Consider the following 15,148-nt stretch of genomic DNA (forward strand, 5'->3'; position numbering starts at 1 on the left):
TCACCAAGGCCCTGTATAATTACAGCAACACAACGCGGCTTCTATACTCAAAACCTCGCGCAATGAAGGCCAAAATACCATTAGCCGCCTTTACTGCCTGCTGCACCTGCATGCTTACCTTCAGCGACTGGTGCAAAAGGACACCCAGGTCCCGCTGCACACACCCCTCTCCCAATTTACAGCCATTCAGGTAGTAATCTGCATTCCTGTTTTTGCTTCCAAAGTGAACCTCACACTTATCCAAATTATACTGCATCTGCCATTGATTTGCCCACTCGCCCAACCTGTCCAGATCATGCTGTAGGATCCCTGCATCCTTGTCACAGTTCACCTTCCCACCTAATTTGGTACAGTATCATCTGCAAACTTTGATATGTTACATTTTGTTCCCTCATCCAAATCATTAACATATATTGTGAATAGCTGGGGTCCCAGCACCTATCCCTCTGGCACCCCACTAGTTACTGCCTGCCAATTAGGACTCATTAATTCCTACTCATTGCTATCTCTCTGCTAACCAGAGTTCTGTCCACCTCAATACATTTCCCCAACCCCATGCGCTTTAATTTTGCACAATAATCTTTTATGCGGGACTTTGTCAAACGTCTTCTGAATGTCTAAATATACCACATCGACTGGCTTCCCCTTGTCAACTGTACTAGTTACATCTTCAAAGAATTCCAACAGATTTGTCAAGCATGATTTTCCCTTTATAAATCCATGCTGACTTATGGATTCAAGAATTTGCCCACTATAGATGTTGGCTTACTGGTCTATAATTCCCTAGTGGCCTCTGGAGTGGCCCAACACAAGGTGGATAGGCAACTGGAAGCTCAGGAAAATACTATTTTAGAGCAGGAAAAAGCCGCAGCAGACCAGGGTGACCGGATCATCACCCTGGAGAAAGAGTTGGTAAGGCTGGTCGTGACACAGGAGAGCCTGAAGGGGAAAATCGATGACCAAGAGAACCGATCGTGGCGCCAAATCCTGCCGATCGTGGGCCTGCTGGAGGGGAACGAAGGTAGGAACCCCCATGGGCTATGTGGCCCAAATGCTGGGCAACATGGTGGGAAGGGATAGCTTCCCCCGCCTACCAGAAATCGACCGAGTGCATCGGTCGCTTCACCCAAAGCTCAGAGCCGGGGAACAGCCGAGGACGAATGCACCAGTACCAAGACCGGGAACAAATCCAGCGCTAGCCAAGACAAACTAAGAACTGTAACTGGGAAGGTCATTGGATTCTGATCTACCAGGACATTGGGGCTGACCTGGCTAAGCGCCGGGCAGAATTCAACAGGGCGAAGGCCGCGCTGTATAAGAGCGGCATAAAACTTGGGATGCTGCACCCAGCCAAGCTCTGGGTCACATTCCAAGGCAGGGAGCACTTTTTCACGGCCCCTGCGGATGCAGACTAGTTTGTCTTGGAGATTGGACTAGAGAAACGGCAGCAGGAACAGTGAGGAAGAGCTCATCGGAAGAGACTTTTATTTTTGAATTGCCAACTGTGAGCCACCATGTTGAACACTTTGTGTGGGATCGCAGTACCTTGTTCTGGGGACGAAGGAGGAAAGAAGGAGCGAGGGCAGCAGAGCGCAGGAGAAGGTGAGGGGAACGGCAGATAGGAAGCTTTGGGAATGGGTGACAGGAGGGGGGCCACCACACTGGCGAGTAAGCTAGCACTGGGAAGTGTGCAGGAAACAGAGACCGTTGCGTATCTCCCACAAGGGGGAATGTGCTTGGCGGGGGGGGGGGGGGGGGGGGGGGGAGGTGATGAGCAGACATTGGTAATTGGGGGAAGACACAGAGGAGTGGGCTGCTACAGGGGGGAGGGTAAAAAAAACCACAAGGGGAACAGTAGAACAGAGAGAGCAAGGACAGTTAGGCTGTCTACAACAGACTTTTATTGGTAACTTGGAACAAAATGGCACTGCATCAACCACTTTGGAGGGCCCCTGAATAAAGTGAAACCCTGGAGTACAGGGGCTCACCCACACGGCGCACACAGTTGGCAGCCATGTTGGGTGGCCCCTGGCCAAAGGGTGGCCCCTGGCCCAGAGCACAAGGACCCAGCCTCATGGGGAGAACGGTGACCACGGCCATTTTGGACGGCTCCCTAACAAAGGAAAACCCCTGAGTGCATGGGCGAGTCCACCAGGTAAGTATGGTTGATCCCGCAGGTCAAACCCCTCATTCCTGCTACGGCACGAGTGCCATGGTTGTAGCCATACTGTTAAATAAGAGGACTGTGTTTACTGCGGTGAGGACGGTTATGGACCCGGGGCGGGGGGCGGTACTGTGGTGAATTCATACTGTATTGTAATTCACACGACTTAAAAGCCCTTGCTCGGGACTGCAATTTTCAGGCTGTAACGGCCTCCCAACACATGGAACTCGCTGTCCGTGATGTATACGTTGCAGGGCTCAGGTCTAACTATGTGCGCCAGCGACTACTTGAAAAGGGGCCCAGAACTTGGAGGACACGGTAGAGTTAGCTACGACTATGGAGGTCGCATTCCGCAGTCTGAACTCATTCTCCGCGGACCAAGCGACCCCGTCGTGGGCCCCCGAACAGTGACTGCCCCAGGCCTGCGCCGCGCGGCCACCCACCCACTACGGAGCGCCAGCGTGCCATTTTTGTGGCCAGCCCCAACACCCACACCAGCACTGCCCGGCCCGCAACGCGACCTGCAGCAGCTGTGGTCGCAAAGGACACTATGCCCGGGTCTGCCTGGCAAAATCTAAACTTTCTAACTCCCCCGCAGTCCAGAGCACTCGCCTCCCAAACTCGCGGGCCCGCAGACCCCGTAATGCTGCAGCGTGTCTGCCGACTCCGCCTCCGCCCGACACGTGCGACTCATGGAGGCCGCCATCTTGGCAATCCTCCCCTACGTGGCCGGCCATGTGCGAGTCATGGGGGCCGCCATCTTGGACACCATCTTCCTCGCCGCCCGCCACGTGCGATCCACGGGGGTGGCCATCTTGGACGCCATCTTCTTCATCACCTGCCAGGTGCGATCAACGGGGGCCGCCATCTTGGCCATTGACCTCACCTCACCTTGATGACTACGACCTCATCGCGGGGCCACTCCAGCACTGCTGATCGAGCCACCGACTAGCCGCAACTCAATGCAGTCACGCTGGACCAGTCGCGTCCGAAACACCTCCAGAGCTCGATGATGTCCGTTAAAATCAACGGGTACAGGACACCGTGCCTCTTGGACTCCGGGAGCATCGAGAGCTTTGTACATCCTGACCTGGTAAGACGCTGTTTGCTCCCTATCTTCCCTGCACGGCAAACTATCTCCCTCGCCTCGGGCTCGCACTCAATCCACATACAAGGGCGCACCGTCGCGACCCTAACGATTCAGGGCGTCAGCTACTCTAATTTCCAGCTGTATGTACTCCCCGAACTCTGCGCCCCACTCTTACTTGTGCTTGATTTCCAATGCAACCTCAAGAGCCTTACACTCAGCTTCGGCGGACCCCTACCTCCACTCACTATCTGCAGTCTAGCGACTCTGAAAATCGATCGCCCTCCACTGTTTGCTAATCTCACGGCTAACTGCAAACCCGTAGCCACTCGCACCAGGCGGTATAGCCTGCAGGACAGGGTATTTATTAGAACCGAAGTCCAGCGGCTCCTACGTGAGGGAGTCGTAGAGGCCAGTAACAGCCCCTGGAGAGCTCGGGTGGTGATTGTCAAGACCGGGTAAAAGTTCCAAATGGTAGTCGATTATAGCCAAACCATTAACAGGTTCACGCACCTCGATGCGTACCCCCTCCCCAGAATTGCAGACATGGTCAATCAGATCGTCCAGTACCGCATATTCTCCACGGTGGATCTGAAGTCGGCTTACCACCATCTCCCAATCCGCCCGGAGGACCGCCACTACACGGCGTTCGAGGCAGACGGCCGCCTCTTCCACTTCCTCCGGGTCCCCTTCTCGGTGGGGTCTCGGTGTTCCAACGAGCAATGGACCGAATGGTGGACCAATACGGGCTGCGGGCCACGTTTCCGTACTTGGACAATGTCACCATCTGCGGCCATCATCAGCAGGACCACGACGCCAATCTCCACCGATTTCTCCAAACCGCCCAGAAACTCAATCTCACTTACAATACGACAAATGCGTTTTCCGCACTACCAGACTAGCCTTCCTCGGCTATGTCGTGGAAAACGGGGTCCTGGGCCCTGACCCGGACCGTATGTGCCCCCTTTTACAACTCCCTCTCCCTCATTGTCCCAGGGCCCTCAAGAGGTGCCTGGGATTCTTCTCGTATTACGCCCAGTGGGTCCCCCAGTATGCGGACAAAGCCCGCCCACTATTTAAGACCACACTCTTCCCACTGTCAGCTGAGGCCCGCCAGGCCTTCAACTGCATCAAGGAGGACATTGCCAAAGCCGCCAAGCGGGCGGTGGATAAATCCGTCCCCTTTCAGGTGGAGAGCGACGCCTCTGAGGTCGCTCTCGCCGCCACTCTGAATCAGGCAGGGAGACCAGTCGCCTTCTTCTCCCGAACCGTCTCCGCTTCGGAACTTCGACACTCCTCAGTCGAAAAGGAAGCTCAAGCCATTGTGGAAGCCGTACGGCACTAGAGGCACTACCTCGCAGGTAGGAGGTTTACCCTCATCACTGTCCAAAGATCGGTTGCCTTCATGTTTGACAACTCGCAAAGGGGCAAAATTAAAAATGATAAAATCTTGCGGTGGAGGATCAAACTCTCCACCTATAATTATGATATGATTTATATCGACCGGGGAAGCTCAACGAGCCCCCAGATGCCCTGTCCCGCGGCACGTGCGCCAGCGCGCAAGACGACCGCTTGAAGGCTATCCGCAATGACCTCTGCCACCTGGGGGTCACCCGGCTCGCCCACTACGTCAAAGCCCAAAATCTGCCTTTCTCCACCGAGGAGGCAAAAGCCATCACCAGGGATTGCCCGATCTGCGAGGAGTGCAAACCGCACTTCTATAGACCAGACAAGGCCCACCTGGTAAAGGCTTCCCGGCCCTTTGAACGCTTGAGCATCGATTTCAAAGGGCCACTCCCCTCGACCAATCGAAATGTGTACTTTCTTAACGTCATCGACAAATTCTCCCGCTTCCCCTTTGCTATCCCATGCCCCGATATGACCTCCCACACAGTCATCAGAGCCCTGCACAGTGTCTTCACCCTGTTCGGGTTCCCCAGCTACGTACACAGCGACAGGGGTTTGTCCTTCATGAGCGACGAGCTGCGTCAGTACCTGCTCGACAAGGGCATCGCCTCGAGCAGGACTACCAGCTATAACCCCAGGGGGAACGGGCAGGTGGAGAAGGAGAACGCGAAGGTCTGGAAGACCGTCCTACTGACCCTCCAGTCCAGGAATCTCCCGACCTCCCACTGGCAGGAGGTCCTCCCCGACGCGCTCCATGCAATTAGGTCCCTCTTATGCACCGCCACCAACCAGCCCCTCACGAACGATTATTTGTTTTCCCTAGGGGCACTACCACGGGAGCTTCTCTCCCATCCTGGTTGAGGATACCGGGCCTGGTTCTCCCCCGGAAGCACGTCCGGGCACACAAAACAGACCCGCTAGTAGAGAGAGTGCTACTGCTTCATTCAAACCCCCAATACGCCTTTATTGAATACCCTGACGGCCGCCAGGACACCGTTTCCCTCCGGGACCTGGCGCCTGCAGGATCCACCACCACCGCCGAGGTACCCCTCTCACTACACCCCACCCGACCCCCTGCGCCTATAGGTTCCCTGCCCACGCTCGGCGCCCCCACGCCTATAGGTTTCCTGCGCCCCCCGTCGGCCGTCGCACCGGTCAGGAATGAAGCTCTGGCCGAAACACCCCGAGTCCACCCTCATACCCACACCGATCGTCACCACCCAGCCACCCGAAGAGGCTGCAACCCCGGTGCTCCGCCGATCCCAAAGGACGACTCGGCCACCGGACCGACTCAACTTGTAGACCCGTCACCCCAGCCGGACTTGATTTTTTTACAGGGGGTGAATGTGGTGAATTCATACTGCATTGTAATTCACACTGTATTGCATTGCATTGTATTATGTCCTTGTGGGCTCTGTATGTGAGCCGTTGTGCGGCTCTGCCCATAGGGGGAGATGAGGAGCTTGTACAGGGCTCCACCCTTGGCTCCGCCCATGGCTCCACCCACTACCGGAAGTATAAAGTGCTGCAGCCGTAAGCCAGCTCTCAGTTCCTCTGGTTGCAGGCAGGCTCAGTTGTAAGACTATTAAAACCACAGTTTACTTCCAATCGTGTGTCTAGTGAATTGATGGTTACATCAGGTACGTCGTGATCAACGGTTTCCTAGGCAGTGCACTGGTAGTCCTGGTTAACATTTACGCTCCCAACTGGAACGACACTGAGTTTATTAAAAAGACCATGGCGGAAATCTCTGAGGTAGATACATACTGACTAATCATTGGTTGGGGGGGAGACATTAACTGTGTACAGCAGTGTTCTTCAAACTATTTTTCCGGGGACCCATTTTTACCAGCCGGCCGAGCTGCGCGACCCACGCCGGCCGAGCTGCGCGACCCACGCCGGCCGAGCTGCGCGACCCACCATTTTCTCTTACCTTGTTTGCTGCCGACAAAAATGGAGGAAATGGTTTTGGGTCCCTTTGGCTCTCGTACACGCTCCTCCAATGTAACCTGTTGGATGAAGGTGAAGCCTCCGGTGTCAGAAAGTATGGAGTCTCCATCTGTCCAAAGTTCTGAATTTTTTTCCTGTAAAATTTTATCAAATAAACCCCCCCTCCGAACTTGTAAAAAAAAAATGAATTAAATAAATGAAAAAAATAAATAATTAAATGAATAAAAACCACTACAGAACTTGTCAAACAAAAAGCTGCAACCGTTTTTTTAAAAATACGGCGGCATGCATAATGCAGCCGAATTTAAAAAAAAAACATGTTCACGGCTGCTTGCAGCCGGTGTTGTGAAAAACCAGCTGCTGCGCGGGGATTTGCGCAATTACGAGCGCCGTGGACAACGGAACCAACTGCTTTAGCACTTCAGGCTAACCAAAATGTCCGATAAAGCCCTCCATCTGCAACAACCACAGGTTCATGCTGGCGACAACTGACACCACCTTCAAAATGTGGAGATAGGACGGGGGACACTGATAGTTGGGGACTTCTACACTGACTACAGACTGAAAACTCTCGAGAAACTGACAGAGAAGTACCAGCTGACGGGAGGGAATGAACTATGATACATGCAGATCGAAATCTTCTTACGCAGGGAAACGAGGACATACCGACGACCATCACAGCAATCTAGCTAGAGGAACTACTGAACACAGACATCCAGGGAAGGGAAATTGCGGCGTCACCCAATGAGATGAGGAAAGTGGGAGGAGGACTTGGGAGTTTGAAGTAGGGTGGGGACTCGAGAGGGAAGCACCGTACAGGGTCAACTCCACCTCAACATGTGAAAGTCTAAGTCAAGTGGTACACAGGGTCATTCAACTAGAACCCGAATGAGCAGGTTTTCCCCGGAGGTGGAGGACAAATGTGAACGGTGCCAAGGAGGCCTGGCTAACATGTCCAGGTCTTGCCCCAGACTTGCTGGGATTTGGGCAGCTTTTTTTCGAGACAGTGTTCAAGGTAGTGGGGATGAGGGTTGGAGCCTTGCCCAAAAGTGGCAGTTCTCGGGGTATCAGAGCAGCCAGTTCTCTTCTTGGGGAGGAGGGCTGACGCCCTTGCCTTTACCACCCTAATCGCAGTGTACCGAGCCAGAAACAAATGTCTACTTGAAAAACAGGAAGCTATAAGCATTGTAAATAACAAACCAACCAATGTGTATATCTTTCTCTTATTTTTTCTTTCATCTTCAAATGTATGTCCATGCTTATCCTTGTTCTGTATATTACAAAAACCTTAATAAATGCATTTTTTAAAAATTCAGACCATTTCCTAATAAGGGAAAAGGAACAGTCAATTGGGGATAAAATTTGAGCTATCAGAAGCCTTTGCTGGCGCAGTTTACCATTGTTTCTGTGGTATCATTTGTCTGAAACAGTTCAGTGTCTCGTTACTTCGGTGAAAAAGGTATCACCTGTGCTGGCAGTGCCCGAGGAATCCTAGGGCCTTAAGGGACAAGGAACTTCTTAATAAAAGCAAATTACTGCGGATGCTGGAATCTGAAACGAAAGGGACAATGCTGGAAAATCTCAGCAGGTCTGGCAGCATCTGTAGGGAGAGGAAAGAGCTAACGTTTCGAGTCCGATGACTCTTTGTCCCTGCTTTCGTTAAGTGCATATAACATTTTGCTTAATAAATTCTGCTTGATTCTTAAATACTGCTTGTTCTTCCCTGTTAGATCAGGAACAACCAAGGATCCCATTGTTATAAATTAAGAAACTTAAATATTTTAAGTAAAAGGTTTTAATACCTCCAAACCCCAAAAACTTATGACAGGAAATGTGGCAGTAACATTCAATAATTTTATTAAGGAAATTGTGGTGGTGATGGGCCATATTAAGTGAGAAGTGAGGGGTTGAATATATGCTTCTGAGGAAATTAATGGTGTTTTTGAAAGGGCTTAGTGGGATAGAATTTACAGTGCAGAAGGAGGCCTTTCAGCCTATTGAGTCTGCACCAGCCCTTGGAAAGAGCACTCGACTTAAACCCACGCCTCCACCCTATCCCCATAACCCAGTAACCCCACCTAACACTAAGGGACAATCTAGCATGGCCAATCCACCTAACCTGCTCATCTTTGGACCGTGGGAGGAAAACAGAGCACCCGGAGGAAACACATGCAGACACTGGGAGGAAGTGCAAACTCCACACAGACAGTCACCCAAGGCCAGAATTGAACCTGGTTGCAACCATTTTATAATATAAAAGAAAAGCATAATGATTATTGTACATCTTGAAATAAAAGCAAGTGCTGGAAATACTCAGCAGGTTTGGCAGCATATGTGAAGAGGGAAACTGTTAACATTTGAGGTTGATGTTCTGAAGGCAGGTCACTGGCATGAAGTTAATTGTTTTCCTCTCCACAGATTCTTTGAGAATTGCTGACCGTCTCACACATAGATGGTCAGTAAGGAAACCTGAATGGTCATGGGGTCAAGAATGCAGGCGAGGCCTGAGATGAGTTGAGTATGGTGGGGCCGAAAGGCAATTGAGAGGGAATCTAGAGAGAGTCGGATGTATAGATTCAAGACCATATTATCTCGTTCTGAAGGGAAGTTTTGGCTTGGTAAGAAAAGGGACAAATTAAGACGGACCAAATATCTGTAATTATTTTGTGATGTAAAGAGCACATTTGAAACCATACGCCCCATCATTAGAGAGGCTTTTATTTTGGGGAGCATGCAAAATGTAGTGACAAATAAAATTTCATGCCCTAAAAGTAAATTAGTAAGAACAAAAGTTTAACAAGTAATTGGAGGAACAAAAAAAAAAATTACATTTATGTAGTGCGTTTTATTTATTTATTTTTTTAGTTTCTTATTGGAATTTCTTTATTTCAGTGAACAGTTTCACAGCCCTTCCAGAAGGTAACAATACATTCTTATCAAAGGATGAAGTTACCAGTTTGTGTTTTTTGACCATTAAACATCTTGAAGCACTTTACAGGCAAGTACTTGTTGAAGCATGGTCACTGTTGTGAATGCAGGAAATACAGTAGCCACTTTTGTACACTGCAAACTCCCACAGTGTTGTGATAATTGAGGAATAAAAATTGGACAGGCCACAGGGAGTAACTCCCTGTCCTTCTTTGATATCATGGGATCTTTTGCATCCACATGAACAGGCAGATGGGACCTCGGTTTAATGCCTCGTCTGAAAGACAACACCTCTGCACATATCCTCAGAATTGCACTGGAGTGTTGGCTTGTGTGCTCAAGCCCTGGAGTAGGACTTTATTGTGGAATCTTGTAACTTGGAGGCAAGAGTGCAACAGGGATGACAATGATAAAACTCAACCATTATACAGTTTTATTTGAAGAAATAAGCAGGTTCATTAACTTTGATGATTACACAAGTGTGGACATATATAAAATTGGCAGTTTCTACTAAGACTAAGACATTTGATTTTCTTTTTGCCTATCCCTATTTATATAACATTCAATTTAAATGTGGTGATTGAAAATTTTGAAACTTTAGTTGAATATTTGAATTCTGAGAGAATTTTTCCAGGGACGATGCCGTGACGAGGTAGATGTTTGTAACATTTAGGCTCAATAGGTCAAATAACTTTTCTTTTTCCATAGTTTCTTGTTTGTACTTGCATCAGCCTGGAAACTTCTCGGCAATGATTTTTCAGGTAGTTGACTGTTATCTTTTGGAGTTGAATAAATGAGTCAGAACATAGAACATACAGTGCAGAAGGAGGCCATTCAGCCCATCGAGTCTGCGCCAACCCTCACTTCCACCCTATCCCCGTAACCCAATAACCCCTCCTAACCTTTTTTGATACTAAGGGCAATTTAGCATGACCAATCCATCTAACCTGCACGTCTTTGGACTGTGGAAGGAAACTGGAGCACTTGGAGGAAACCCATGCAGACACAGGGAGAACGTACAGACTCTGCACAGACAGTGAGCCAGCGGGGAATCGAACCTGGGACCCTGGCGCTGTGACGTCACAGTGCTATACACTTGTGCTACCATGGGCCACTCCAACTCCCAGAAAGTGTCCTGCCCAGTGGTCCATCTAGAATCGAGAACCTGTATTCTAACTCTTAACAGTAATATCGAAGTGATGAGTAATTCTTGGCCTGAATACAGCGATTACCTATTCAATTATTGTACACTATACAAGTTAAATTAATAAATTATTTGTGTATTGGGAAAAATCTTTTGAACATAGATATGTCAAACCAATAGAAAACTAACCCAATGCATTTTAATTGTTGACTGCAAGTTCCTATTGGTATCTGCAATGCAATAAGACAGTTGATGCAATTAACAGAACAAAGACAGAAAGTAGAAGTGTTGGGGGATATAGTCTGTTCCTGAGAATAGTCATTGAGTGTTATTATCACATGGCTCTAATACCTACTGGGTATAGAAAATTGCTGTACTGAGTAATTGATGGAATGTTTTTTTATCAAAGTTGTATTAACCTGAGAGAATACATGTGTTTTTTGTGAAAACAGTTTAATTTGTCTAAAGAAAACATGTCAAATATGAGTATGGTAATAGTGTAACTTGCATCTAGGAAGAAGAAAAAGAAGCGCGGAAAAGATCTGGCAGTACACCACCTTCTACAACTCCGATATGGTGGAAGCGCTTTGATGATGATGAAAATGGTGGTCCTTCTGGAAGTTGTGGTCCAGCCGCTGGAGGAGGAAGTGATTTGGGGTCATTTGGACGTTTGATTTTCTAAATATGATTAGGGGCTTCTTCATTCTCTACCTCAGTTGTACTACTTACATGGTAACGGCTGCATGACTTAGTCTTTTGCAGAGTCAAAAGAGATCTACCTGACAGGATGCTCAATTTGTTTGCCTGCAGTATTATGGATTTCTGCTTTGAGATTGAGGAAGTAGGCAATTTTGTGGAATTACTTTTTTAAAATGCAGAATTAAAAGACATTTGGGTAATGGCCGAGAAACAGAATGCAACAAATTTGATTAGTGCTGGATTTCACTTCTAAAATATAATATTCCTCGTTCTTCAATAACTATTAAATACCTGCTCTTTGGAGGCATGCATAAACTGGCTGATTTATGAATGTCAATGATTGTCACTAGGTTTGTGACATTCTATTAATATACTTTTGAGGTTATTTTTGTGACTTTTACATCACTCTGACTTTAAGACGGATTCAGCAGTTTGAACATTGAGCAATGTCAGTTCGCATACAATTTTCCCTTCCTCTGAGATGGCAGTAAGTTGAGGAGTTAATGCTGGACTATCCGGCTGGGATCACAAATATGTGGGAAACCATCCACTCTACATATGGTTATGCAAATGTGGACTGCAACATGTTGGGCAGACTTCCATCAATTGTTGATAACTCCCTAACAGCCATGCACACGCATTCAGAATTTTCAATCCCTAGAAAATATTGCTCTAATTGAATCATTAGAAGGCTATATGGAACTCTAGAGTCAACATTGGTCGGTATATCATGACGTGCGTATATATATGGCAGATGGAATCCAATTAGTTGCCTTAATTTCTTTTGCATCTGGGACAGAAAAGTTTATTGTCTAATTGTATTACTTAAATCGAAAATATAAACATCATAGTAAAACCCAGCTTTTTCAGTCGAATGAATATTTTGTTTGAGGTGTTACTCCTGACTAAGCCTACACTAATTTTCATACACTGCTGTTCTTTTCTGCACAGAGTTACTAAGTCTATAAGTCCTTCAGAGTTCTAGGAATAAAGCATGTATAATTAAGAATTTTAACATCAGTTCTGAATTTTTTACTTTGCAAAGACTGTAACTCCCAACTGAGGCAATTGTGTTGCCAAGTAGGAATAGAAAATAAAGAGGAGGATGGAGGTGGTGAGGAAGGTTAGAATGAAGTAGTGGCATCATCACCAATAAACAAAAAAATGTATCTTGAATGTCAATGATAGTTCTGTCCTCAACTGACTTTATCATACATCAGTATAGTTGGATCTATGCATTCTTGCCTCTTTCCCTGAGCCTGGATTTGAAATGAAGTCTCAGCTTGACAGATTAAAAAAGAGCAAGAAATAACTTTCACAAGGGAATAAAAATAAGAATAATGCAGTTGGATACATTTTGGATATAGGGAGTAAGTTGCTTCCCTACCAAATCCCCAAAGAACAAAAATGACTTGCACACCAAATTTTTGCAATATGTATTTGACGCACCTTGTATTTTTGCAGCCTGATGTATATCTAGGAGTCTGTTTTTAAATATGTTAAAAAAAAAATAAGGTTATGAATGTGTTGATCCACGGTTCTTTTTACCTTGCTACAAATTTTCCCAGACTGATGTTAATAAAAAGTCTTATTCGTTAACTGCATGGATGCTAAATGCAGTGTGTGGGAAAGCTTTGTGCAAAAAGAGTAAAGAATGCTTTAAGAAATGTGCCATGTAAATCTGCACATAACTGTTTTAAATTAACAACCTTATTGAGAATAGCTACAAGCTTGGCTCCTGTGAAATATAAACCTTGTGTAGTTCTGATCTAGTTAAGAAGGCAGTTTCACTGGTGGGACGTCTTTGTTATACAAAGGCACATAGTTTGAGACTGTTTTGGGGTAAATTAACATATTTTGAAAAGATCTAATTTCCTCCTACCATTTCATTTTTAAATTGAATGTGAGCTGAAATATTAATAGGAAACTTAAGAGATTTTATTATGAAAAGTATACACAAAGGATATATAGAAATGCAGACCTTGGCACAAAACAGGTGGTAACAGACTGGGCATGGTGTAGATGGAAGATGATCTGTTACTGTCAGTTTTGCATCCCTGCCAAAGTTGAATTTAACATCCTAGGACACCTCAAAAGGTAATACCAAATGTTGCAATTAAATTTATGGTTTTAAGATCTCTTAATATGGTTTCTCTGAATAAATTATTCTAGGAAGATTGCAATTTGAATTCATGAACACTGTGACTATGTCAATATTGTATTTATTAATGTTAAACTGTAGTCAGTGCAGAAGTGTAAAATTGGGGTAGCAGATCCAGGTTTTGGTTACTGTTGTATGCCTTGTGAAATTATTGGTGCTTTTCGAATAAAAGTATTAACTCAAAGGTATTAATTAATAATTTGAAGGTGTTGACAGATGTGTAGTAATGCTGACGAACGAAGGCTTTGGCATCTCTGGATTCTTTCTGTAACCTGTGGTTTTATGTTTTGTTGCCAATAGTCATTTTCAAAGGGTAATAACTAGTCAATCACTGAATACCAGAAATACATTTTCTGTGATCAGAAGGCAGTTTATGATGTAATTGAATTTCCCTTGTAAGTAATTGTAGAGAGTCCTCTAGTTAAAACATTCCTCCTTATTTTATTCTAGAGAGAGATATTTCTTCCTTTTCACCCCTTCCAGTCTGACTTCCCACATATAGTGCCACATTTCTGCTGTGCCTTCCATAGCTATCAGAAAAAAAAATTGGATTGATTTTATACATCTCTTCAACAGGTAACTCTGAAATTAGCAGACAACTTGTGTTTTTGTCATCAGTTATTGTATTTAGGGAGGAGGGTATCTAGGAATATAGAGAATCTGTCATCTGTTCAACAATTTACATGTGTTCTCTAATATCCAATTTTATGATTTGAAGTATGAAGAAGTAATGCCTTAATCCTTAACGTTTCTGTATTTCTGTACTTTGCCTCAGAAATGCAAACTAAAAAAAGCCTATGCTTTTCTGTTTCAATTTAAGATATAAACTGCATTTACAACTAGACTGTTCTATGCAACTATTCTAATCAACGAGGATAATGGATATTGATGTGTAATGAATGCCTCAGTACATTAATTCGTAACTGTTGCAAAAGTAACCAGATGAGTTTATGATGACTACACTTTTGTTTATAGCAGTATATTTATTCTTTGCATCCATTAATGAAATTGTATAAACTGTACATGAAAGATAGAATATGCTATTGAAAAACCTTAAAACCCTTACTGTTGATGAATGCAAATATAGTTTGCCATAACAAAATGCAAAATAGATGCAGCTGAGATAGAGAAGTTTTAGTTATGCTGTCCAAAGAAATCAAACTAAAACCATTCAGATAATGTGTATTTTTTTTGAACACTAATTATTATCGCTATCACTATGTAAACAAAGTAATCTACCAATATTATTATAATAAATATTGATATAATGCTTCATCCTTTGGTATTCCTTTCCTGTCTCCTGAATTAAGAAATCCTATGTTCAAGATCAGGCGCTCCTATGTTCAAGATCAGTCAAAGTTTCTTTTGGGATCGTGACTGCGGGGAGAAGATGGACACAGGTAATAGGGCAGGTGAATGAAGTGGTTAAGAAGGCATATAGTATACTTGCCTCTATTAGCCAAGGCATAGAGTTTAAGAGTAGGGAGGTTATAAAATGTTGGTTAGGCCACAGCAAGAGTATTGTGTGCAGCTATGAAAAGGGTGCAGAGGGGATTCATCAGGATGTGCCTGGGCTGGAGAGTTTTAGTTATGAAGAGAGATTGGATA

General features: G+C 45.7%; 1 protein-coding gene across 9 annotated transcripts in view; it reads left to right on the forward strand.

The window, feature by feature from the left end:
- The window catches only part of LOC119977318 (ubiquitin carboxyl-terminal hydrolase 35-like), a 167,253-nt gene extending 152,477 nt beyond the window's left edge, over positions 1 to 14,776 (forward strand). For all 9 annotated transcript variants that reach the window (XM_038818085.1, XM_038818086.1, XM_038818090.1 and 6 more), the window contains one exon: positions 11,195 to 14,776. In XM_038818085.1, coding sequence (XP_038674013.1) covers positions 11,195 to 11,362 — 168 coding nt within the window. In that variant the 3' untranslated portion in view covers positions 11,363 to 14,776. The remainder of the gene's footprint in view (positions 1 to 11,194) is intronic.
- Positions 14,777 to 15,148: the final 372 nt, after the last annotated feature.

The sequence above is a fragment of the Scyliorhinus canicula genome, chromosome 14, assembly GCF_902713615.1.
Source record: "Scyliorhinus canicula chromosome 14, sScyCan1.1, whole genome shotgun sequence".
NCBI lineage: Eukaryota > Metazoa > Chordata > Chondrichthyes > Carcharhiniformes > Scyliorhinidae > Scyliorhinus > Scyliorhinus canicula.